Here is a 23445-nt window from a genome sequence, read left to right on the forward strand (position 1 = left end):
GGGTTCTCCAAATCTTGAAAACAAAAACATTGGTAGCTGATCTTGAAACGAACATAGAAACAATTATGAATTTATTTTCCAAAATCTGAAATCTTATGTTTAAGAGTTAAAGACCAAGCAAGAAATAGTCTAAAGATGCTCAAATTTGTTTCTAACACACAATAGAGTTTATTTTATCAAAACTGAATATCACCCGACAAAAAACTAAAGAAGTAAGACCGATGAACACCAGGAACAACATTACCAATCCAGAAACACATACAACTGGATGGCTAATGTTTTGATTGCCAATTTCTCACCAAAATTGAGATTTTCTTTTTGGAAAAAGTATGCAAAGGTCTTATGGATGGCGAAAACCTCAAAAAGATTCATATACATTAGTTGTTAAATAAAAATTATTCAACTGAGAATGACATAACAACTCAATCATGATGATACCATAAAAGCAAAAATTCAAAATAAAATTACTTACAAACATACTAACAAACACCTTAAATTAAGAAAATAGTATATCTCTCACATAACTCTTACATATCTCTTGCAAATGTAAACCAAAAATATAAACCACAAAATCGTATACAATAATAATAACTTAGATTGCAAGTAAAGTATACCCCGCCCGTAGGGCGGGCCGACCCTAGTCCCTAATACAATAAGTCCTTCCCCTCCCTTATTTAATAATATCGTGATATTTTAATTTTTCTTATTTTTATTTTTGATAATTAAATAAAACAGAAAGTAATCAGTTTTAATTTAGAGTACAGAATATATATTATGTTCTAATAAATTTGATTTATAATTTTATAAACTAAAATTGTTACAAAAAGAAAATTAGTTATATTTTGGCATAAAACCGAATAAATCTAAAACTGATAGTATATAAACTAAACTAAACCAAAATACATATGACATTAATATGGTACCTAATTTTTATAAATCGAAATACAAAAAAAACCAAAAAAATTAAACCAGAATTCGGATTGAACATCTCTACCCCATAGTTAACACAAAAGTTAACGTTGTGTTTCTGAGATTCTGTAAAATTAGGCAGTCATTTGGTTCTGGTGGCAGTACACATCATGCATTTGAAAGAAAAACATAAGTATTATATCTATGCCAACATACAAATAGTATATCCACAAACAAGGGATGACTTTTGTCAATTTGCCTTCATTTTAATTTCTGTGAACAATGATTTGAGCATAACAAACATCAAAAAGACACCGCAGACCGATCATAGTCAACTACATTTTGATGTTAATTTAATATCAATGTTCTAACCACAAACTCTCACAATATAACAATTTCGGTTTACATAATTCAGTATAAATACCTTCAGTCTTCATCAACAATTCATCACCAATCGAGCAAAAAAAGCTAGATAGCTAGAAGCTAAATATAATTTTTTTAAAATGGTTGCATCGAAGCGACTAGTTGTCTCTTGCTTTCTCTTAGTGTTGTTGATAGCAGAAGCCAATGCACAAGGCTTGAAAGTAGGCTTCTACGGCAAAACATGCCCGCATGCCGAGGGTATTGTTAGAAAGGTCGTGTTCGCTGCGATGAAGAAAGCTCCTACGCTTGGTGCTCCTTTGCTTAGAATGTTCTTCCACGACTGCTTCGTTCGTGTAAGTGGCTCTTGACTTTAATATACTTCACTACGTCGCACTTTCTTAACACTGTTGGTGAAGCGATGGTCTAATGATCGTGAATCAAAAATATCAACAGGGATGTGACGGATCAATCTTGTTAGATTCATCAAACAATCAAGCCGAGAAGAATGCGGTTCCTAACCTAAGCCTTCGAGGGTTTGGCATCATAGACGATTCCAAGGCGGCTCTAGAAAAAGTGTGTCCTGGCATAGTTTCATGCTCTGATATCTTAGCCCTTATTGCTAGGGACGCAATGGTTGCAGTAAGTTACCTTCACATGATCAATCATTAGAATATCTACACTAATAAAGTTCTTTGTATTAAATATGTTACTTCTTTAGCTTGAAGGACCAACATGGGAAGTAGAAACGGGGAGAAGAGACGGTAGGGTTTCTAATATCAATGAGGTTAACTTGCCATCACCTTTTGATAACATCGCCAAGCTTATCACTGATTTCCGTACAAAGGGACTCAACGAGAAAGATTTAGTCATCCTTTCAGGTACGGACTAGTGAAATTGTTTTAGTTTGATATATGGAAAATTAATTATATGTTTTTTTATATAAAGGTGGACACACAATTGGGATGGGACATTGTCCTCTAATGACAAACCGTCTTTACAACTTCACCGGAAGAGGAGACAGCGACCCGAGTTTGGACTCAGAGTACGCAGCTAACCTCAGGAAGAAATGTAAGCCGACCGATACAACGACGGCTCTAGAGATGGATCCAGGAAGTTTCAAGACATTCGACGTGAGCTACTTCAAGCTAGTGGCAAAGAGAAGAGGGCTTTTCCAGTCGGATGCTGCTCTGTTGGACAACTCAAAGACTAGGGCTTATGTCTTGCAGCAGGCACGTGGGTCAACCTTCTTTCATGACTTTGGTGTCTCAATGGTGAAAATGGGTCGGATCGGGGTTCTTACTGGTCGTGCCGGGGAGATTCGTAAAATGTGTCGCGTTCCTAATTAAAGAGATTATAAAAGAATGAAAACATATATCTAGCCGAGTTTGATTCTTGTTGTGGTTTGCTTCTATATGTGATTGTTGGGAATATGCTGTATTTAATTTGTCTTTTTTTTTTGAACTTTTATTTAATTTGTCAAACAAATAAGCCTTGTAAGTTGTACCTTTTTTTAAAAAGGAAATTGGATTGTTCTGAATAAAAATCGTTTATCTAAGTTATCATTTCCATCGTGCATGTAGGTTCCTCGACGTATAGTCTTCGATAATACATAAGTTTATTAGAAATATTTCTGTTTAAAAAGAAAAAGTTTCAGTGAGTTTTTTTTTTTGAAAGATAAAAAGTTTCGGTGAGTTGCATGAACATTGAATTGATAAGCTTTATATCCATGTGTTTTTTGCTTGCAAAAGTACATGACAAATTTTTTAAGAAGTTGAGATCAAATTTTGAATTTTAAAGAATATTGTTTCTGAAACTCATTATGAGTAATGTAGGGAACAATTCATATCTCAACATAATTTTACCCGTAGTGCATTTTTTTCGCAGCTTTGTGTTAGTGTATATTTTATAATAAATTCAATAAAACTACATTAACTATCAAAAATCGTGTTTATATATATATCAACCATTAAAAGTGTTTGCGAACTGTTAGTTAATAAAAAATGTCGTTGGATAAATTCATGTTTCAAAGTCTAAAATGTTTTTTATTTATTTTAAAGCTATCTTTTAAAAAAATTGAACGGTGTTCAACTATCAACCAGATAATAAAATGTGTAACAAGAACATTATCAGATGAACCACAAATATATCGGGAAATCGGCCAAAAAAAACACGAACTTTGCAGGAATTGCCAAAACAAATCTGGACATATTGGCTGGCCAATAAAATCCTGAACTTTCATTGACTTTTTCAGTTTATTAAGAATGTTACGATTGACTTACTAGATTAGCATACAATTAATAGAGATAACAGATAATTTAGATGACGTTAAAACGTCGTTAGACAAAGAGATGAAACGACGTAGTTTCAATTAGAAATGTTATTAAAAAAATGTGCTTCCATTAAGGATCGAACCCGTGCACTGGTGTTTAATGGAACAGGTTTTTGCCACTCAGCTAGTGGACTTTACAATAGATTGACGAACAAAGTTCTTTATATTTGCTTCGAAAAATAAAATTTTATTTTTTATTTAAGAAAATAAAAATCTTAAAAAGTTTTCAATTTTTTTTTAAAAAAAAATTCAAAATCTAGCTTTAAAATTGATATATTTTTAAAAAATCGATTTTTTAAAAATGAAAATTTGGGAAGATTTAAATCGAATTTTTTTTAGAAAAACATTGAAAACTTTGGAAGACTTTTATTTTTTTTTTAGGAAATCAATTTTTTTTTTAAAAAATGAAAATTTGGGAAGATTTAAATCAAAATTTTTTTTTTTTTAAATGAAAATTGTGGAAGATTTTTATTTTGAAGAAAAAAATAATTCTTTTTTTCTTTAAAAAATAAAAATCTTCCAAAGTTTTCAATTTTTTTAATTTTTTTTTTCAAAATCTAGCTTAAAAACAATTTTTTTTAAAAAAAATCGAAATTTAAAGAAAAAATAAAGATTTTGGAAGATTTAAATAGAAATTTTTTAAAATCGAAATCCTTTTAATTAAATAAAACGATGTCGTCTTGAGATTTTGTCTTAAACAAAACATCCAGATCTTTTAATCAATAAAGAGAAATAAGTAGAGTAGTATTCCAAATAGATTACCAGCCCAATGGCAAAAACCTCTACCTACAACCCCGAGGGCATGGGTTCGAGTCCAACCAAAAACAATTTTAATTATACTAAACGACGTCGTTTTGAGATTTTGTCTTAACAAAGATCTACATGAAACGACGTCATTTCGTTAAACGACAATAACACCGTTAACACTATCATAACTCTCTGTTAACGGTGTGCTAATCTGGTCAGTCAATCGTAATTTTCTTAATAAACTGAAAAAGTCAATGAAAGTTCAGTGTTTTATTGGCCAGGCTCGAGTACAGGTTTATTTTGGCAATTCCTACAAAGTTCGTGATTTTTCTGGCCGATTTCCCTTAATATATCAGATGAATATTTATGGTATTAAAATTTATTTTCAAAAATATTTAATCTCTCATGACTTCACTTCATCTGTTTTGTCACTCTTTAGATTGCTGAAAGCAGGAAGCTGGTCTCATCTATAAAAGACAGCACTCCTAACTTGGACGATGGAAAACCTTCTGCTGCCAATGAAGACTATGCTTCTTCTGTGAATGCAAATACTGATGAGGACGGAAAGGGTAGTGCTAGCCCAAGCAATTATGGCAAGTCATCTTTGAACAAAGAACCAGAAGCTAAGACTTCACCTCTCGGTACCGCACCCCTGGAGAAGAAGCAAACTAAGCTCAGCCTCTGTGAAATCTTCTTCCCTGGAAACCTCTCCTGAGAAAGACAAACCGTCCAGTGTAGCTAATAATGGGAAACCTTGGTCTAGCGTAGTAGTCTCCAGTGTAGGAGTCAACAGCAAAGCATTAGGCCAAGAACCGGTTTGAAAGGCAGTCCCCACCCACTACTCCAAAATCAGAGCCAGGCAAGATACAAAGGCAGCAAACGGAGTTATCATATCAACTACATGGATAATCCATGATGGATTCATAGGGTTTTGGTTTGAGTGAACCATACTATTGCATGATGAAAGCTTAAAGACGTGTGTTTCTAGTCATTAAAGCATGTTATGTTCCTGATTTGTTTGTATATATACATAACTCTGAATCAGTAATTTCAAACATAAACAAACACTGTTGTTTGAGTTTGTTTTATGAATGAGGCTTAGCTAAGGCTGCCCTACTAACTTTCTGCTGTTTGAGTTTGTTTTATGAATGAAATGAAGGTTTGTTCAAAAAAAAAAAAAAACACTGTTAATTATATTTAACTCAACATGAAAGCATAAATTAGATAATCAGATTAGTTTTATTTAACTCAGATAATCAGATAATCAACATAAAGCGTAAATTAGATAATCAGGTACGTCTGATCTCAGCTAATGTGTCTTAATCCATGATAACCTTTGTTATTGAAAAAGTTTACTTATCATGGATTCAGCCATTCTATTAATATCTAATGTTATTAGGATGTAATTTTCTTTATTTATACTCATAAACAACTTTAGAATATCTTGTGTACCCATAAGATTTTCAAAATCTATGTAATAAAATACACACATATAAAACGATTTAAGAACGGTCGATACAAAAGAATGGAAACCAAAATTTGATCATCACTTGCACTCTGATGAGTATGCAAACTATTCCTTGGAGACTCTGAACGTTGGTAACTGGTAAACCTCAATGTAAAGCTGCATTACAGAGAGAGCTCGGTTTTGTTAGACCAGATGTTCCTCTGATCGTTTTAATTGGAAGATTGGATCACCAGAAAGGTGTTGATCTGATAACTGAGGCGGTTCCGTGGATGATGAGTCAGGATGTTCAGCTGGTTATGTTAGGCACAGGGAGACCTGATTTTGAAGAAGTCCTCAGACAAATGGAGCACCAGTACAGGGACAAAGCATGGTTCTCGGTTAAAACAGCTCACAGGATAACAGCTGGTGCAGACGTTCTGCTGATGCCTTCTAGATTCGAACCGTGCGGTCTAAACCAGCTCTACGCGGTGAACTATGGAACCGTTCCGGTGGTCCATGCGGTGGGAGGGTTGAGGGATACGGTTCAGCAGTTTGACCCGTATAGTGAAACGGGTCTTGGATGGACGTTTTATAGCGCGGAAGCAGGTAAGTTTATTCATGCTTTAGGGAACTGTTTGTTGACGTATAGAGAGTATAAGGAGAGTTGGGAAGGGCTTCAGAGAAGAGGAATGACACAAGATTTGAGTTGGGATAATGCTGCTGAGAAGTATGAAGAAGTTCTTGTTGCTGCCAAGTATCAATGGTGAGGTTAATAAAATAAAAGTTCTTTTTTTGTCTTATACTGTTGTTTATAAAGGAATCTATCTTTTGGAATTGTTAAGATGCATAGTTGTGTAGCTGTTATGTAAGCTCCTTGTGGTTAAGTATCAATGGTGAGGTTAATACATAAAAAGTTATTTTTTCTTTTACTGTCTGTAAACTGTCTTTTGGAATTGTAAAGAAGCATAGTTGTGTAGATTTGGTGAAAAAACTATGTTGGAGCTTGGCAAATTAGCATGCTTTGTAAGCTCCTTGTGGTAAAGGGTCAGCTTTTTAAAAAAGTTTGCGCTCTCTCTAAGGTAACACTAAAGTGATAGACTTGGCAAAGTGAAACAATGGTTACAAGTGAAAACAGTACTTTATAATATCAAGATGGGAATAAAACAGGTGAGGAATTTCTAGAGATTTTGCCACCATTGAAATCAATGTTGTTGAGCTTGTGTTGACACCATTTGAGGTGAGAAGATGAGACTAAAGACATTTGTAAAACTCTAGACACAAGCTTTAACTCTATCTTTATAAATGTTAGCAACATAGAGTTTTCATCATTCTCAGTTTCATCTTCTTCCATGTAATGAGATTTCTTCTTCTTAAACCAAGTCTTCTTCTTTTTCTTCCCTTGCACCTCCTTCAACGATTGTTCCTTCTTCATAAATCCAAATATTTTGGAATTTTCTTAGTAATTTAAAAAAAAAATTTGGGAAAAGTTAAAGACTAGGAAGATTTACCTTTTGGAGTAAATTTTTTAGGCTAAGAAAAAGTTTAATGTCTCTAGGATCTTCCACTTCCATAAGAGGAGAGTTGACGAGTGAAGTTTTAAGTCTTTCCCAAACAAACGGTCTCTTGATGTCTGCTCTCACAAAGTCATAGAAGACTGTAATACATCTCTCTATTGCTTTCAGCACTTGTTTCTCATTTCTTTCTCTTCCTTCACCTTCATGTGGTCCCTTTCTTTTATATCCTTAAAATTCCAAAACATTGACCAAAAAAGCTATTTAAGTTTAGTTAAAATAAAATTTTAATTTTTCATATAACTTAAATAGTTTTATATAGTCTAGGATGTAATGTGAAATTATACGACGAATTCAAAAAAAATGAATCGAACATTTTAATCATTGTCATTTCTTTGAATACTGGACGCACACTTTTTTTGGTTAACATATATTAGTTGACAATTCTTCAAGATAAGGTTGGGTGTTCTTGTGAGTTGTGTGACATATCTACCAACTTATACGTCAAAGGATTATGTCGACACATTTCTGAACCGAAGTTTGACTATCACAAATGCAAATAACAATTCCATATTGTATGATATTAAATTTATTTACATTTATTTTAAAAACTAATTGATAGATTCTTCGCATCTAAAATAAAAGCTACTTGAAATTTTAAAACGTTTCTTAAGGAGCTTAGTCATTACTCTTTGATTGTCAAGGAACCTGTTTTTTTTTTGTGCGACTCAAGGAACCTGTTAAAACTCATATTTTGACCGCAACTTATTGTAGAATAATCTTATTAATAATAAAAATGAGATTATGGTTCCTATGATTCTAACCAACGTAATTAAAAACTATATAGTATGAACTCTCAATTCATACACGATGTAACCCACCAAGAAAAGTAATACATATATATAAGTTTATAGAAAATTCTTAGTATTATTAATAGGGATATGATGTGAATGTTTATGATAAATTAAAAAAAAATGAATCAGTTACCTGAAAGTCTTGGGACTTGAAAGAAGCTCGTGAGATCAAACCTTCTTTGAACAAAGCTCAATACCCTTTTCCCTTCACACCTTTCATCTTCCAAGAATCTCTCTAACAAAACCTGAAACTTCTGAAATTCTTTAGAGATATCATCGTCATATGACCCACCTTCTGAATCAGAGGCTTTCAATCTATCTCCCACTTTTATGTACTGATGCTGGAGAGCTTCCCATGATAAACATGATTGAGCAAGATAAACTAGCTCAAGATCCTTCTCAATGCTTTGTTTTAGCCTCTTCTCTGCCTTTATTCCCCATACGCTCAAGGTACTTGCCGTTTCTTGGTTCATCATCACACCTTATAGGAATGAACCAAAAATGGATTTTAACATCAGTGGCAATAATTATGATATGATATAAACTGTAATAAAAAAGACTTACTTAGTGCATAGGTTCTATCGCGGCTGAGGATGTCGTACCATTTCATTCTTTCGCAGTATTGATTGTATACTTCATTGGTTTCATCATCTTCATCTTGATGAGTTAGATTCTCCATCACAGTCGAATCTTGTAGCTGTGAATCAAAGCTTGAAATAGAGAAAGGAGAGGGTTGATCTCTATCACTAGCTTCTAGAGAAGATAGATCACTCTCCACGTCTGAGTTAACAATATCTTTTTCATCATCATCATCAGCATCATCTTTGGCTAAAGGACATTTACTTTCTTGATCCATTGGCAAAGTCTTAAGTTCGAAGTCAAGATTATTCTCCACGTTCACGACATCAAAAAAGTCAATAGTGTCTTCTTCTTCTTCCCCCTTGCTTTCCTTAGCATCAAGATGATGAACAACACCATCTTCTTGATCAAGTTGAGAGCACAAATCTTCATCTTCAAGAATCTTGCCTTCCTGGAGAATTAGAAGAACCTTTAACTGACTATCAACTTGATCTTTAAACGAAAAGCTAAAGGAAGGAGCAGGATTATGAATTCTCCTAGAAAGTTCCAAATTAGCATGGGTACTCTTGATCTCTTGCATAGACACAACATTATAAGTAACCTCCCTTCTACTCAGAATAACTCGAAGAAAGCGATTAAATAGCTTAGAGAACGTGACCAAGAAGGATAAAAAGGAGTTGTAAGACGATTGAAAGTATGGGACCAGCCATAAAAAGAAGAGAGTGAGCCATAGAAGAAGTTGGCAAAGAAAGAGAACAAGAGGGTGCATGTATAATTTCATGTAAGACCATTTCAGGAAACCATCTTGAATCACTATGGATTCGATGATTAGCCAACATGATGAGAGTAAAGCCATGAAAATTCAGAGGGAGGGGGAAGGGGAGAGAGAGAAAAAGGCACTCAAGAGAGTGTCTTTATAAAGAAGAAAAAGAAGGTGACGACTGACAATGAAGAAGAAGCTGCCTAGAAAGAGCCTTGTTGGAATTTTTTTGCCTCAGACTAATTATTAATAAATAAAGTTGTTCAAAGGTCAAGTCATCTTTGAGTGTTTCTTCCTTATTGATGCAATTTTTGGTTATAAACATGTTGGAAAAATATACAATTTTAATTATAACTAAAACCAATTTGTAACTAACGTTGGATTATTGTTAACTAAAACCTAGTATAAGCTCCAATTGCATTTCCAAAACTACAAGAGCCAACTTGACCCCCTCCCCCTAGGCCATAGTATCAACGGTCTAGTAACACCCTTGTATCAATCATTGACCATAGAACCATATAAGTTAGCAGAACCTAGGGACACAAAAAGTCACTTAAGTCTTAAGTGTAACTCTGCAGATATTCAAACAAATCCAGGAATGAAACAGTTTAAAGTACAGGAAAAAGAAGCTCTATCACTTCTGAAGATCCATAATAAAGTCACATAGAAACAAAACACATAGTTGCCCAAAAAAAAAAAAAAAAGAAACAAAACACATAAAGTTATATAAATTATACTATAAATGTTATTGGTTTTCCCACCTAAACGTCTATTTAACCAAATAAAAGAACAATCACACTTTTAACAAAAACCTAAAACATGGAAACTCCCATTCTCCCAGTTCAGTCTTTAACATAATCCGAAATTTATATAAAGTAGAAAACAGAGTATATGGATCAACCATAGTAAGGAGGATGACCAGAAGAAGGTGAAGCTCCTGTGGGATCAGCTGGTGAGTACATATATGAACTTCCCGCGTATTGAGTCTGCACCTGCCCATTGTGCCAACCATCTGTTGGCCCACTAGCTGCAGCCACTCCTGGAACTTTTTGCCCCACCAGTTGGCTTAGATCAGGAAGTGTGTAGTCTCTGCTTTTGTCGCTAAATGCCTGAAGAAAGAAGACGAAAATCATTAGTCGAAAACTAAAAAGTTGATTTCAGATAGCAATGTTGAAGAAAAAAGCATACGGTTCTTGCACGCATAAGTTATTATACTCTTTCCCCACACTTTTTGTTTGGGTACACAAAGCAACTGATCTTATGTACCTTAACATTGAGATCAGTATGACGAGAGTATGTTAGTCGAAGCTTACAGTAGCCACCGTCATATATGCAGTGTCCTTCCAGTGCTTCTTTCGCTATTGTCGCCGTTGGTATGTCTACAGAAGATGATTCTTAGCATACACATAAAGATGATTCGCCATATAACCGAAACGAAGTATAGTAGAATCATATATTTATTCAGATCATATCAAGGTCATGTACCAGAGTATTGAATTAAGGCTTGCGTTGAACCATTTTTCTCAAATATTGCAATCTTCTGCACAGTTCCATACGCGGAAAACACCTAGGAGAAGCAAAAGGAAATAATTAATGACATGTTGAGATATGAAAGCATACTGAGTTGCAGAAACGTGCATACTGTTGTTCCTCACCGTGTGAAGAACATCAACGGTGACAGCGTACTGCATGTTCTCAATCAACGCAAGCAGGACGTTGCTCTGAGTTTCTACCCTCTTTCCATCAGCACCCAAAGCAGGCTGAATCCAGACGATAAGTAACAGTAATACAACGCATTCGAGACAGATTAGATAAAAGGAAAATATTTACCTGCATAGAACCATCCATAGCGGTTTGATTCACAGGAAGGTATGGATTTGTGTAGTCCCTGAGTGGGTAGGAGAATCAAATCACATGAATCAACTATTCAAACAAAAAGGCTTCCAACAGTAGGAGCAGGAGAGGCACATTTGCGAGGACTCAAAATTCTTACCTGCTGCGGTGGGACTGAAACTTGATATTTAGATCAGTATGAGCTGAATAAGACATTCGCAAATTGCAAGAACCTACATGTTCTGGAAGCAGATATCTGAATTTAACCCAAAAAAGGGGAATAAACCATCAACAGAGCTTTATCTTAAGGCGGGAAAGCAAGGGAATGAAGAAATTGAGCATACTTTGGTATACTTCTGCCATCCAGCGCAGTCCTTGCCGCTAAAGCAGTGTCCACATCAGTAAACTGAACTAGTGCCTGGCAGGTTATGACGGAGTTTAAACATGATTACGTTTTCTCAATAAGGCAAGACCTTGGAAACCAAAATCGATGTATCACCTGGAAACCAGCAGCTTTCTCAAAAGTGGCAATTTTGTGCACAAAGCCATAAGCAGAAAACACCTGGAACCAGAGTTTGGACTAGATATGAGTCATAACCATAATACAGTGGAGTAAACGGATAACAACAAAAGGGAAACCAATTCACACCAAAAAAAAGGGAACCAAATCGAAAGTAAGAAACTAAAATGTCTCCGGGTTGGGAAACTAGAAAAAAAAAAAAAAAGAGAAGCGCAGATAAGTACAGAGTGACACCTGTCCATGAGAATGACGAACACGAAACTATTATCCAAAGTCTCTCCAGAAAGATTTTAATATCTGTGATTCGAGCATTTTCATTAATGTTTGGTTGATATACTGTAATTACAATAGTATGTCTAAGTAAAAAAAAACTCAAAGAAATTTGCTTAATACCAAGTTAAAATCTTTTCATATATTCATCTGCTCTGCTCGTAGGTATAATGTAATGCCTCAACCCATGTATATAAGCATCAATCTCAATTTTTTCCCATACACATTAAAAGAAAGTAAAAAAGCAAAAAAAAATCACTGAAAGAAGCTCATATAAGACAGACAACAATAGTGCTAGGTAGGCCAGAATCAAGCTCAAATATTCACATACCAGATGGATGACATCGATGCTGACATCGTGAGATTCGACTCCTTCGAAGGTGACCAAGAGGACATTGCCAGGGACCTCTCCGGGACTCTGATTGTTGACAATCTCATGACGATTAGAGTACTGTATATAAACAGTTTTCCCTCGAATCTGTGCAGGCTCTGAAGACGAAGCATAGTACGATACCATTGATATAGCCTGATTCACTTCAGCCTGCATTTTAAATCAACTTTACACTTTCACTCTCCCAAAAGCAGTTCCAATTTCTCCTTTTTCTTTATAATCAATTACTAGTAACAATCTGATCTGATCGAAGAGAATAAAATTAAGTAAAAAAAAATTACGAATTCGACGAAGGCTTGGTTGCGATTGGCGCCGACATTGGTCTTGGTGTTGACGATCTTTCCGAATCGTTTGCATAGGTCGATGAGCTCCTCTTCCACGCATTCCCACGGTAGATTCCGAAGGTGCACCACCTTCGACGGCGTCTGCGTGTACCTGAACTGTGATGAGCTCGACATCTCTCTCTCTCTCCCTCCGGTGATCACGCAGAGCAAGCCTACGCCCCCTCGATTCTCTCTCTCTCTCTCAGCTTAATTGTGATCGGAATCTATACGGAAGCTCAAAAAAAAATATCAGGGGCCTATTTGCAAACTCAAATTCATTAACTAATGTGAAACGTGGCACGCTTTATTGTGCTTTTCCACTGATTTTTTTTGAGGCAAAATTAGAAATTGCGAAAAGGAGAAATACCTAGTAAAAAAAAAAAGCTAAGGGGTAGGGTTTTGGAATTAAAATTTAAAATTTTATAAAATAAAAATATATTTTAAAAATTGAATTTTTTTTTTATAATAGTTTCAAATATTATTTTCGAATTTCAAAAATAATATTAAAATTTTGGGGTTGGTTTATATTTTTTCTTTAAAAACTAATTATAAAAATTTAAAATAAAAATAAAAAATAAAAATAGTTTCAAAATCAGTTTTACAAAAAAAAAATTGTAAAGATTAAAAAAAATTGAAAAAACTTTCAGAAACATATAATTTGAAACTATAAAAAAAATATTTTATTTTTTCTTTATTTTTATTATTTTTTCTTAATTTTCTTATTTTTATTTTTTATTATATATATCCTATATATAAAGCAATGGGTAGAAATATCTTTTACCTCTATGAAAACTCTTTTGGTGATAAAATGTACAAATAAGATATTTAAGAGAATTATCGATAACTAAATCCACCGTACGCACTTAAATAAATACCATAAAAATAGCAAGAATGACTTCCAAAGCTCAACTATGTTCATTCTGCAATCGAGCTTAAACAGCATAATATAATAACTGAATAATCATAATATACCAATCGTTGCCCAAATGTCTACTCATTCCGACTGTGCTTTGGCTAAGAAGTCTATGGCGGATGACTTCTTACTCAATGGTTTTGACACCTTGGCGGGGCTACTTGAACTGCGTCATATAACATCAGGAGGTAGCTAGCAGGACCTAGTATTACACAACTGAAACTAGTAACTCGAACCCACCATTACAAACTAACTATTAATTATGAAAAGTACAATAATAGAATATTATATTTATTTTAATAAATTTTGTATTAGTTAGTAATACCACTTTAGCTATATTATAAAATATTCCCTCCGTTTCATATTAAGTGTCGTTGTAAAAAAATTTTTTCGTTACAAAATAAGTGTCGTTTTAGTATTTCAATGCAAAATTTATTATTTTTATTCTGCATTTTATTTTTCTATTGGTTAAGATGTATGGGTAATGATGTTTTTGTATGGAAAATATGCAAAATGTAATGATTTCTTAATCCGTGTGCACAACTCTAAAATGACACTTATTCAGAAACAGAGGGAGTAGGAAAAAAACAAAAATGTTATTTTAATGTTTGGAAAATTTAATAGTATTACATAAAGTTTTAATTATTTACTATTAAATATAACTTTACAATAATGTAATACTAATATTAATTGTTTATTACTGATTAAATATAACTTAACTAAAGATTATAATCAATATTTTAAAATAGAATATATTACAATATAAAGTAAATGAAAATAGTTATTCAATGATTTATTAGTTGAAATAAAATAAAATATAAAATTATATGATAAATTTAAATTTTAAAAATATAAAAATGATAATAGTCAATTAGGAACTTTTTACTTGAAAATAAAATAAAAATATTTTATTATGTAAAAAATATTTAAAAATGCAAATAATACAGTGTATTTATGTTTAGTTAAAAAATTGAACTAAATAATAATAATTATTATATTATATTATATTATTAAATAAAAATAATAAAATATGTATATTAAATATTTGGTGTGATAAATAGCGTTACACCAATTTGGTGTAATACTGTTCATTCTACACAAAATTTGTTTGAATGATGTTATTTTTAGTGTTCTACTGAGAGTATAGATTTAGTGTTTTGGAGTCCAATTGAAATTGACCTAAGGTTTCATAGGTTTCTCTCGGCTTCGAGATGACAACAACGAAAGGGTTCTCTTCTTTCTTTACTCCAACAGCACACAAGAAAAAGGTAAACCCGAGAAAAGATATTCCCAAATTAGTTTCCTGATTATAGAAGATTTAGAGAGATGCACAAAGTGAAGAAAAAAACCAAAAGATGTTACAATGTGTAATCTTGTATTGGGTTTAGGTTTTAAGTGTCGAGTATGTAGTGTTATGCATAGTGTGTCTATACTCTTGAGGAGATTGTTGTTGTAAATATGGCAACACAATTGGAGATGTGAATGAACAACTACATAATTAGACACATATGAAACTCGTATTAAAACTACTTTTGACAGATTAAATATTGTAGGTTAGCTGAATCCAAATTTGAATAAGGAATTGCGTATAGATTAGTTAATTCTAAGAGTATGAGTGTATATTTAACTTTCTTTTTTGGTAAAATATATATTTACCCTTTTCTAATAAAACATTTCATTTTAATCTTTAAAAACTATATCTGTGACAAAAACTGTTTAAGGCTATCCTATGGTATTTTTTTAAACGCAATGAGGATTTTCTCTCTGTGATCAGAACTATACAGCTAAAATATCTGTAAAAATTGCAAATCAAATGAATTACTTGACGATTTATGCTTCTGTCACTACAAGAAAACAGACGTATACCGACGGACAAAACCGTCGGAATGTCGTCGGAATAGGGCTATTCCGACGACATTCCGACGAAAGTGGTCGTCGGTTTCAGTTGGTCGGAAAAAAAAAGTTCGTCGGAAATCCATCAGACAGTCCGACGATTATCTGACGGATAGCGATGAACCCGATTCTGACGGAGTTCCGACGCCCTTCCGATAAGGAATTCCCTCGGAATCCGTCGGAGTATTCCGATCACTGTATTCATCGGAAACTCATGATTCCGACGACGACAAAATGCATCAGAATATTCCGACGAACATAGTCGTCGGAAATTCCGACGAAAAGAGTTGTCGGTATATTCCGACGAAACATGTCGTCGGTATATTCCGACGAAAAACGTCGTCGGGATATTCCGACGAAAGGATCCGTCGGAATAATCCGACGACATGTTTCATCGGAATATACCGACGGAAAGGGTCGTCGGAATATACCGACGGACTAATTTCGTCGGAATTTCTGATATATATATTTTATTAATTAAATTTATTTTATTATTATTTTTTAATTTTTAAAAATATTAAAATTAATTTAAACAAAAACTGAAATTAAGAAACTAATAATAATATTATAGAAAATAAGTTTTAATACAATCTGAAAAAAAAAACATTTAGAAAGTTTTAAATTAAAAAACAAAAAAAACTACTGATCCGGGAACAAACGATCCAACTTCTGCATTATCTCGAGGTTGGACTTCTTCTGATCCGCCAACTCAGCAAGGATTGTAGCATTCTGCTCCTCCAATGCTCCAATCCGTTGATCCTTGTTCTGTAGCTGCTCTAGAATCAATGGATCGGCGTACGGGACTTGAGATGAAGAAGTCGGACACGAAGAAGCACGACGGGCCAATCCTACCAAACGACCCTTTTTTTTAGGGACCGCCTAGAAAAAATTTAAGTTAGTAAAATATAGTAATAGAAAAAAATATAAAATTAATAAATAAAGTATTAAAAACAAATATAAGAATAGAAAAAAAAAATTACCTTTTCAACCAGCTCGTTGATTTGCAGTCGGGACATGTTGTTCGAAGCACCCGTAGAATCGTCGTCAGAAAGAGGCTGCTGAGAAGCTAGAAAAGCTTCTTTTTGAGATTCCACCATCTCAATGACCTCTCTGATCACCGGATCCTGAATTTCACCCGTCCCTTTGTTGGTGTACGCCTCCTTAATGACGACGAGATGATCGACGGGATTACCATCGTTTTCTTGAATCTAAAAAAAAAAGTGTTAGGTAATGCATATAAAAAATTATTTAAGTAACTAGAAAGACAAATAAAAAAAAAACTTACCAGTTGATCCTCCTTAGAGGACATACTGCAAGCGCCGAGGTTGTGCACGTAAATACCTTTCCCGCCACGATCGCTGTTCCGGTTGGCGGAGTTCTGTAGAGACTTCTCTATAGTCTCTTCCTTCTCCCAGTGCTGGATCAATTGGGTCCACACCGTCCCGCTAAGTAACCGGGGCTTCCTCTCATCCAGCCATACTTGCTTCCACTCGTAGATCTGCTTCGTGTAGACGGTCTGGGCTTTGCGGCTGAATGCCTGACGGACTGTTTCCGTCAGGCCGGAGTCCCAAGTAAATTCTTGCTACAAAAAACACACAATTTGATTAGTACATATAAAATATAAAAAAATTAAAAATGTTTTAAAAAAAAACTTAATAGTTACCGCGAACTGACGAAACCACAGCTCGCGTTCCGCGGAAGGGATCGAAGTCCACTTGTCATATCCCGTCTGGAGCATCGAATACATCATCTGGGTGATGCTCCCGCTAATCCCACTGGTCGACTTGTTGAACCTTTAAAAAAAAATGTTAGATTAAAAGGGAAAAAAATAATTGTACAAATGAAATAAAAATACTAACCAAGTCGAGTGTCCCATTCGTGGGTATTGTTCGAGAACCGGGAGATGCTCTCGACCTGGTTGTTGAACCAATATTTCAACTGGCATGACCCCCGGGTCATGTGGAGCGGCTGCAGGAGCTGGAGCGGGAGCCGGAGCGGGAGCCGGAGCGAAAGGAACCGAGTTTTGTTCGTGAGACGACGAACCCGATGCACGGGAACTGCTCACCGAACTAGCTCGGCCACGGGGTGCGGAACGACGAGGTCGGACACGCCGACGAACACTCGAATCATCAGACCTAGAAAATAAAATTAATATATTAGTCAAAACATATATATAAAAAATTAAAATTCTTTTTTATCTATAAAAAAATTAAAAATGGTTTTATAAATACATAAAATAATTAAAAATCGTTTTTATCTATAAAAAAATATTAAATATTTTTATCTACACAAAATTAATTAAAAATCGTTTTTAGCTATATAAAAATATTAAAAATAGTTTTTATCTACTACATAAAATTAATTAAAAATCGTTTTTATATATATAAAATATCAAAAATAGTTTTTATATACATAAAAATAATTAAAAATCGTTTTTATCTATAAAATATTAAAAATCGTTTTTATCTATATAAATATTAAAAGTTTTTTTATCTTCATAAAAATATTTTATCTGCATAAAAACGTTTTTATAAACTTTTATAAATATAGAAAAAAGTTGTTAGAAATATTAAAAATAGGAAAAACGTTTTTAAAAAATCAACAAATCCAATATATAAACCAAAAGAAAAACAACAAATCCTAAAATCAAACACCCTAAATCCTAAACTATCCATTCAATTTCGAACATGCAAATCAATCAAACCTCAAATCCTAAAATCTAACATCCTAAACTCAAAAAAAAATGAAAAAGATAGAGATTGAGATGATACTTACATGGTGGGATGGATTCACGGAGGTGGGGACGCCGGTGGGATGGATTCACGGAGGTGGGGACGCCGGATTCGCGGTGAGAATCGCCGGAGAAGAGAGAGAAAACGGAGAAGATTTAGAGAGAGAGGCGAAAATGGTGAAGAAGGAAGAAGGATTGGTTTTTATTTAAAGGAACCGACGGACCCGTGTCCGTCGGTATGTCGTCGGAAAAAGAATAAAATATTAAATGCGCGGTTTAATGAAATATTCACGCGGTCCACTCGAAATTTTCACGCGGTTTGTAATTTCGGGAAACTAACAAACCGACGGAATTCCGACGAACATAGATCCGTCGGAATGGGGCAGGTCGTCGGAATTCCATCGGTATATTCTGACCGAATTCCGACGACTTAGGGTTTAGGGTTTAAAAACAAGTTTCTTACTGATCAAATCCAAAACTTTGATAATAAATAGACTATTTAAAAAAGATTAACTATAATAAGGTTTTCAAATCCAATTTTTACACACAATTGTGTTTTGTAGTGTAAGTTTATATTAATGAATGAAAGTATATGAGTATTAAGATGAGATGTTATGAAAACAATGATATAATATATAATTATTTAAATAATTTGTAAAAATCGAACGGTTGATATGTAATATTATATTAAACATCTAATATGTGTTATTAAAGTAGTTTCGGTATCCAAATATAGATATATTATGATATAAAAATTTCAAATATTCAGGTCGTCGGAATTCCGTCAGAGTTTTCCGATGGAATTCCGACGAATTTTGTTAAATCCGTCGGAATTCCATCGGAATATTCTGACGGAATTCCGACGAATGGCTAAACCCTGAATTAACCACGAGTCGTCGGAATTTCATCGGAATATTCCGATGGAATACCGACGGATTTTGTTAATTAAAAAAAAAAAAACTAATCATACAACTAAGAAACATAAGTCCTAATCAGAATCTTCAGAATCTGTAGAATCTTCAGAATCTTCGTCAAACTCGCCAATCTCAGCTTCTGGCTCCGAGTGTACAACAGCATCAATTCCAAACTCGTTAAAATTCTCAACGAGTTCAACCTCTGCCAAATCTTCAACTGCACTCACGTTGCTGGTAGAGTTTGGTTGTAATGGATCATTATCAGAAGGTCCGTTTACTCGTCCTCTTGGGTTGATTTGCGCACCGTGATCCATGGATCGTCTCGGTACGTAACCCGAGGGTAACTGATGTAGCACACCTATCAATTTTTCAAGGTATTAATAATAATATATAAACCGTTAATTATATTTTTGAATATTAAATTGACATACCTGATCAGCTTGCGAAGCAAGAATGAAAGGATCATAATATTGAAGTTTCCTCCGCGAATGAATCGAAGTAACACCAAACGCATCAGTCTTCACTCCTCGATCTGGGGTGGTGTCATACCAATCACAATAGAATACTACACACCGCAATCCAACCATACCAGGATACTGAATTTCCAATATTTCTTGTATGTTGCCGTAGTAGACATCGTCACCGGAAGAAGAGGAAACACCTCCATCATAAGTTGTCCTAGAATGACCTTTTTTTGCAAAGGCATATCCTCGTGTACAATATTTGGATATGATTTGACCACATAGTTTGGTCCCCGCACAAACTCGCATATCCAATCATCGAACACAAAACCTCTGGCCAAACCATCAGTCACCTATAAAATAAAATATATATATGAGTGAAAATGTTTATTATTTTATACTAAATATATATGAGTAAAATGTTAATTATTTCATATATGTTATGACTCACATAATTAAGAAGCCATGCAGCAAATCCGTTATGTCTGAGTTGTTGAAGCTCTTCTTCTGTGGCATGTCTGTAAGTCATACGCAACTCTGCCATATAAACACTATATAAAAAGATATTATTCATATGAAATAAAACTTATTGAAAATTAATATAACAATTTAAATGAAAAATATATTTTTACCTCTCATATTGTAGAACATCTTCACAGTTGGTAAGCAAATATGTTTGCAAATGAGCGTGCTCAATCTCCGTCAGTCTCCGCTTCGTGGGTTTTCCACTTAGTCGTCCTATTTCGCTGAACATGCTTGGGACAGTAACATGATACGTTGCTTTCTCTCCTCTGTCATCATGCCGAGCAGGTCTTCGGTTTTTTGTATGCACTTCTGATGGAAAGTAGTTTTCAGCAAAGTTTGAAGTTTCTTCATTGATCACCTGTGCAATTATAGATCCTTCCACCTTGCTTAAATTTTTGATCTTCTTCTTCAGATGATGCATATAACGCTCAAAAAGATACATCCATCGGTATTGCACAGGACCACAAGCTCCAATTCTCTTGCGAGATGAATAGCAAGATGTTCCATTACATCAAAGAATGATGGAGGAAATATCTTCTCGAGGTTGCAAAGACTAACGGGTACGTTTTCCTTCAAAGTACTAATACCCTCCTCAGTCACTACTCTGGTGCATAAATCACGGAAGAAAACACTTATCCCTGCAACTGCTTCATGAACATTACGTGGTAATAGTGCGGAAAAAGCAAACGGAAGGAGCCGCTGCATAATCACATGACAATCGTGACTCTTCAAGCCAGTAAACTTTCCTTCGCTTCTGTCAACGCAATTACCCAAATTTGATGCATAACCGTCTGGAAATTTCACTTTATCTGTAATCCAATCAAAGAACGCTTCTTTGCCAGCACCATCCAGCCGATAAATGGGAAAAGGTGCCGTACCGTTCTCATCAACGTGAAGTTCAGAACGATCACAGATATCGACTAAATCCAACCTTGACTTCAGATTATCCTTCGTTTTACCTTGGATGTTGAGGATTGTGTTCATCAGATTGTCGAAAAAGTTCTTCTCAATATGCATGACATCTAAGTTGTGACGCAATAGATGACTCTCCCAATATGGCAGATCCCAGAAAATACTCTTTTTATGCCAGTTATGTAGCTCTCCAACAGCATCGACTGGAATGTTTTCATGTCCACCTACGTCTGGCGTCCTTTGTGCACCAAAATCCCTAAACTGTGTCGCCAAATCTTTCCCACTAACTTCCGTAGGTGGATCATCAAACACCTGCTTGTTCTTCGTAAACAAAGTCTTACTCCTACGGTATGGATGATCAGGTGGTAGAAATCTTCTGTGACAATCAAACCAACATGTTTTCCTTCCGTGCTTTAGTTGGAAAGCATCTGTGCTATCTTGACAATATGGACATGAAAGCCTGCCATGTGTTGTCCATCCGGATAACATACCATATGCTGGAAAGTCACTTATTGTCCACATAAGTACTGCCCGCATATGAAAGTTTTCTCTGCACGAAACATCGTATGTCTCAGCACCAACCGCCCATAGTTGTTGTAACTCATATATTAGTGGTTGAAGAAACACATCTAGTGATCTCTTAGGATGAGCTGGCCCGGGGACGAGAATGGAGAGGAACAAAAACTCTCGTCGCATGCACAAATTTGGCGGCAAGTTGTATGGTGTCACAATCACCGGCCATAGAGAATATTGTCTTCCATGCTTTCCAAATGGGCTGAAACCATCAGTGCATAATCCCAGATAAACATTTCTTCTCTGTTCAGCAAATTCTGGATATGTTGATTGGAAATGTTTCCAAGCCTTCGCATCTGAAGGATGTCTAATCTCACCATTTGTAGAATGCTCTGCATGCCATCTCATTGCCTTCGCCGTGCGCTCACACTGATACAACCTCTTCAATCTTTCCGTCAAAGGCAAATACCACATTCTTTTGAATGGTACCGGAACTCTTCCCCTCGTTTCCTGATGACGAGGTTTCCAACAAAATTTGCATTTATCCCGATCCTTATCCGCTCCCCAGTAGATCATGCAGTTGTCGATACATACATCTATCACTTCGTACGGTAATCGAAGACCCGCAACAAGTTTCTGAACCTCGTAGTATGAACCCGGTGCAAGATTATCCTCTGGCAGAACACCTTTAACATAATCAGCTATCGCATCTACGCATTCTTCCGCCAAATTATAATCTGTCTTAATACCCATCAATCTACTTGCAGATGATAAAGGTGAATGACCATCTCTACAACCTTTATACAAAGGTTGTTTTCCTGCATCCAACATGTCAAAATATCTCCCCGATTCGAGATTTGGTTCTTCCCCTCTATAATGATCATGTACCATCTGCTCAGTACCTACACCATAATCTACATCCATTCTCGGTTCTTCTAACCAACCATAAGACTGAGGTTGTTCGCTAACAGGCTGAGGTTCGCTACTACTACCATATTCAAAACCAGTTTCCCCATGAAGATACCAAACTTTATAATTCCGTGCAAACCCTTTTCTATACAAATGTTTCCAAACTTCCCATTCTTTTATAATTCTATTGTTATTACAAGTAGAGCAGGGACATCTTACCATACCAGTATTTGCATCCGGGTGCTGTTGAACAAGCTTCATGAATTCTCCAATACCTCGAACGTATTCTTCTGTAAGCAAATTGGTGTTGGGATCCAAATGAGGTCTATCCATCCACGAACGAAAATAATCTCCAGAAGACATGATTTTTCGAATTTCTTATGATAAGAGAGAATGAAGAGAGAATGAGGAGTGAATGAGATGAATGAGGAGAGGTTGCATTTATAGGAAAATGCTTACGGCAATCCGACGCCATTCCGACGTAATTCCGACAAATTATAAAAAATCCGTCGGAATTCCGTCGGTTTTTTAAAATGGCTAACGGCTATAAACGGGCATATTCTTTCTCGCCAACGGTCGAGAGCTTCCGTCGGAACGGCGTCGGTATATTCCGACGGAATTCCGACGACCGTAACGGTTATAATTTTTGTCGGGCTTTCGTCGGAATTGTCGTCGGAATATACCGACGACCCCCTTCGTCGGAAGTTCGTCGGACTGTTCCGACGAAATACCGACGAACCCGTGTTTTTGGTTTCGTCGGTATGTCGTCGGAATGTGGTCGGAATGGTCCGACGACTTCGCTTTCCGTCGGAGTGGTCGTCAGAATTTCCTGTTTTTT

The 23445-nt window shown here is 35.1% G+C and overlaps 3 protein-coding genes and 1 pseudogene across 4 annotated transcripts; 2 read left to right on the plus strand and 2 right to left on the minus strand.

The window, feature by feature from the left end:
• The first annotated feature begins 1407 nt into the window (after positions 1 to 1407).
• Positions 1408 to 2720, plus strand: LOC108805602 (peroxidase 27). The gene is made up of 4 exons (XM_018577524.2): positions 1408 to 1625; positions 1726 to 1911; positions 1991 to 2150; positions 2218 to 2720. Exons 1-4 carry the CDS (start codon positions 1413 to 1415, stop codon positions 2616 to 2618), a joined length of 960 nt encoding a protein of 319 aa, XP_018433026.1. The 5' UTR covers positions 1408 to 1412; the 3' UTR covers positions 2619 to 2720.
• A 2989-nt stretch (positions 2721 to 5709) lies between these two features.
• Positions 5710 to 6562, plus strand: LOC108807467 (starch synthase 2, chloroplastic/amyloplastic-like; annotated as a pseudogene).
• Positions 6563 to 6870: 308 nt separating this feature from the next.
• LOC108811341 (uncharacterized) lies at positions 6871 to 9704 on the minus strand. 2 transcript variants are annotated; one of them, XM_018583384.2, is made up of 4 exons: positions 8725 to 9704; positions 8294 to 8641; positions 7304 to 7536; positions 6871 to 7218 (listed from the first exon to the last, which is right to left on the minus strand). In XM_018583384.2, the coding sequence occupies exons 1-4, from the start codon at positions 9593 to 9595 to the stop codon at positions 6943 to 6945; spliced, it is 1728 nt and encodes a 575-aa protein (XP_018438886.2). In that variant the 5' UTR covers positions 9596 to 9704; the 3' UTR covers positions 6871 to 6942. The 2 variants fall into 2 exon arrangements, with proteins under 2 accessions (XP_018438886.2, XP_018438884.2); XM_018583382.2 differs by having other exon boundaries at positions 6871 to 7221; positions 8725 to 9701.
• A 526-nt stretch (positions 9705 to 10230) lies between these two features.
• On the minus strand, positions 10231 to 13066 carry LOC108813406 (polypyrimidine tract-binding protein homolog 1). The gene is made up of 10 exons (XM_018585947.2): positions 12795 to 13066; positions 12454 to 12663; positions 11832 to 11894; positions 11677 to 11750; positions 11493 to 11588; positions 11330 to 11387; positions 11155 to 11259; positions 10985 to 11066; positions 10766 to 10878; positions 10231 to 10608 (listed from the first exon to the last, which is right to left on the minus strand). Exons 1-10 carry the CDS (start codon positions 12969 to 12971, stop codon positions 10396 to 10398), a joined length of 1191 nt encoding a protein of 396 aa, XP_018441449.2. The 5' UTR covers positions 12972 to 13066; the 3' UTR covers positions 10231 to 10395.
• Between the last annotated feature and the right edge of the window lie 10379 nt (positions 13067 to 23445).

This window comes from Raphanus sativus, chromosome 6 (assembly GCF_000801105.2).
Source record: "Raphanus sativus cultivar WK10039 chromosome 6, ASM80110v3, whole genome shotgun sequence".
In the NCBI taxonomy this organism is placed as follows: Eukaryota; Viridiplantae; Streptophyta; class Magnoliopsida; order Brassicales; family Brassicaceae; genus Raphanus; species Raphanus sativus.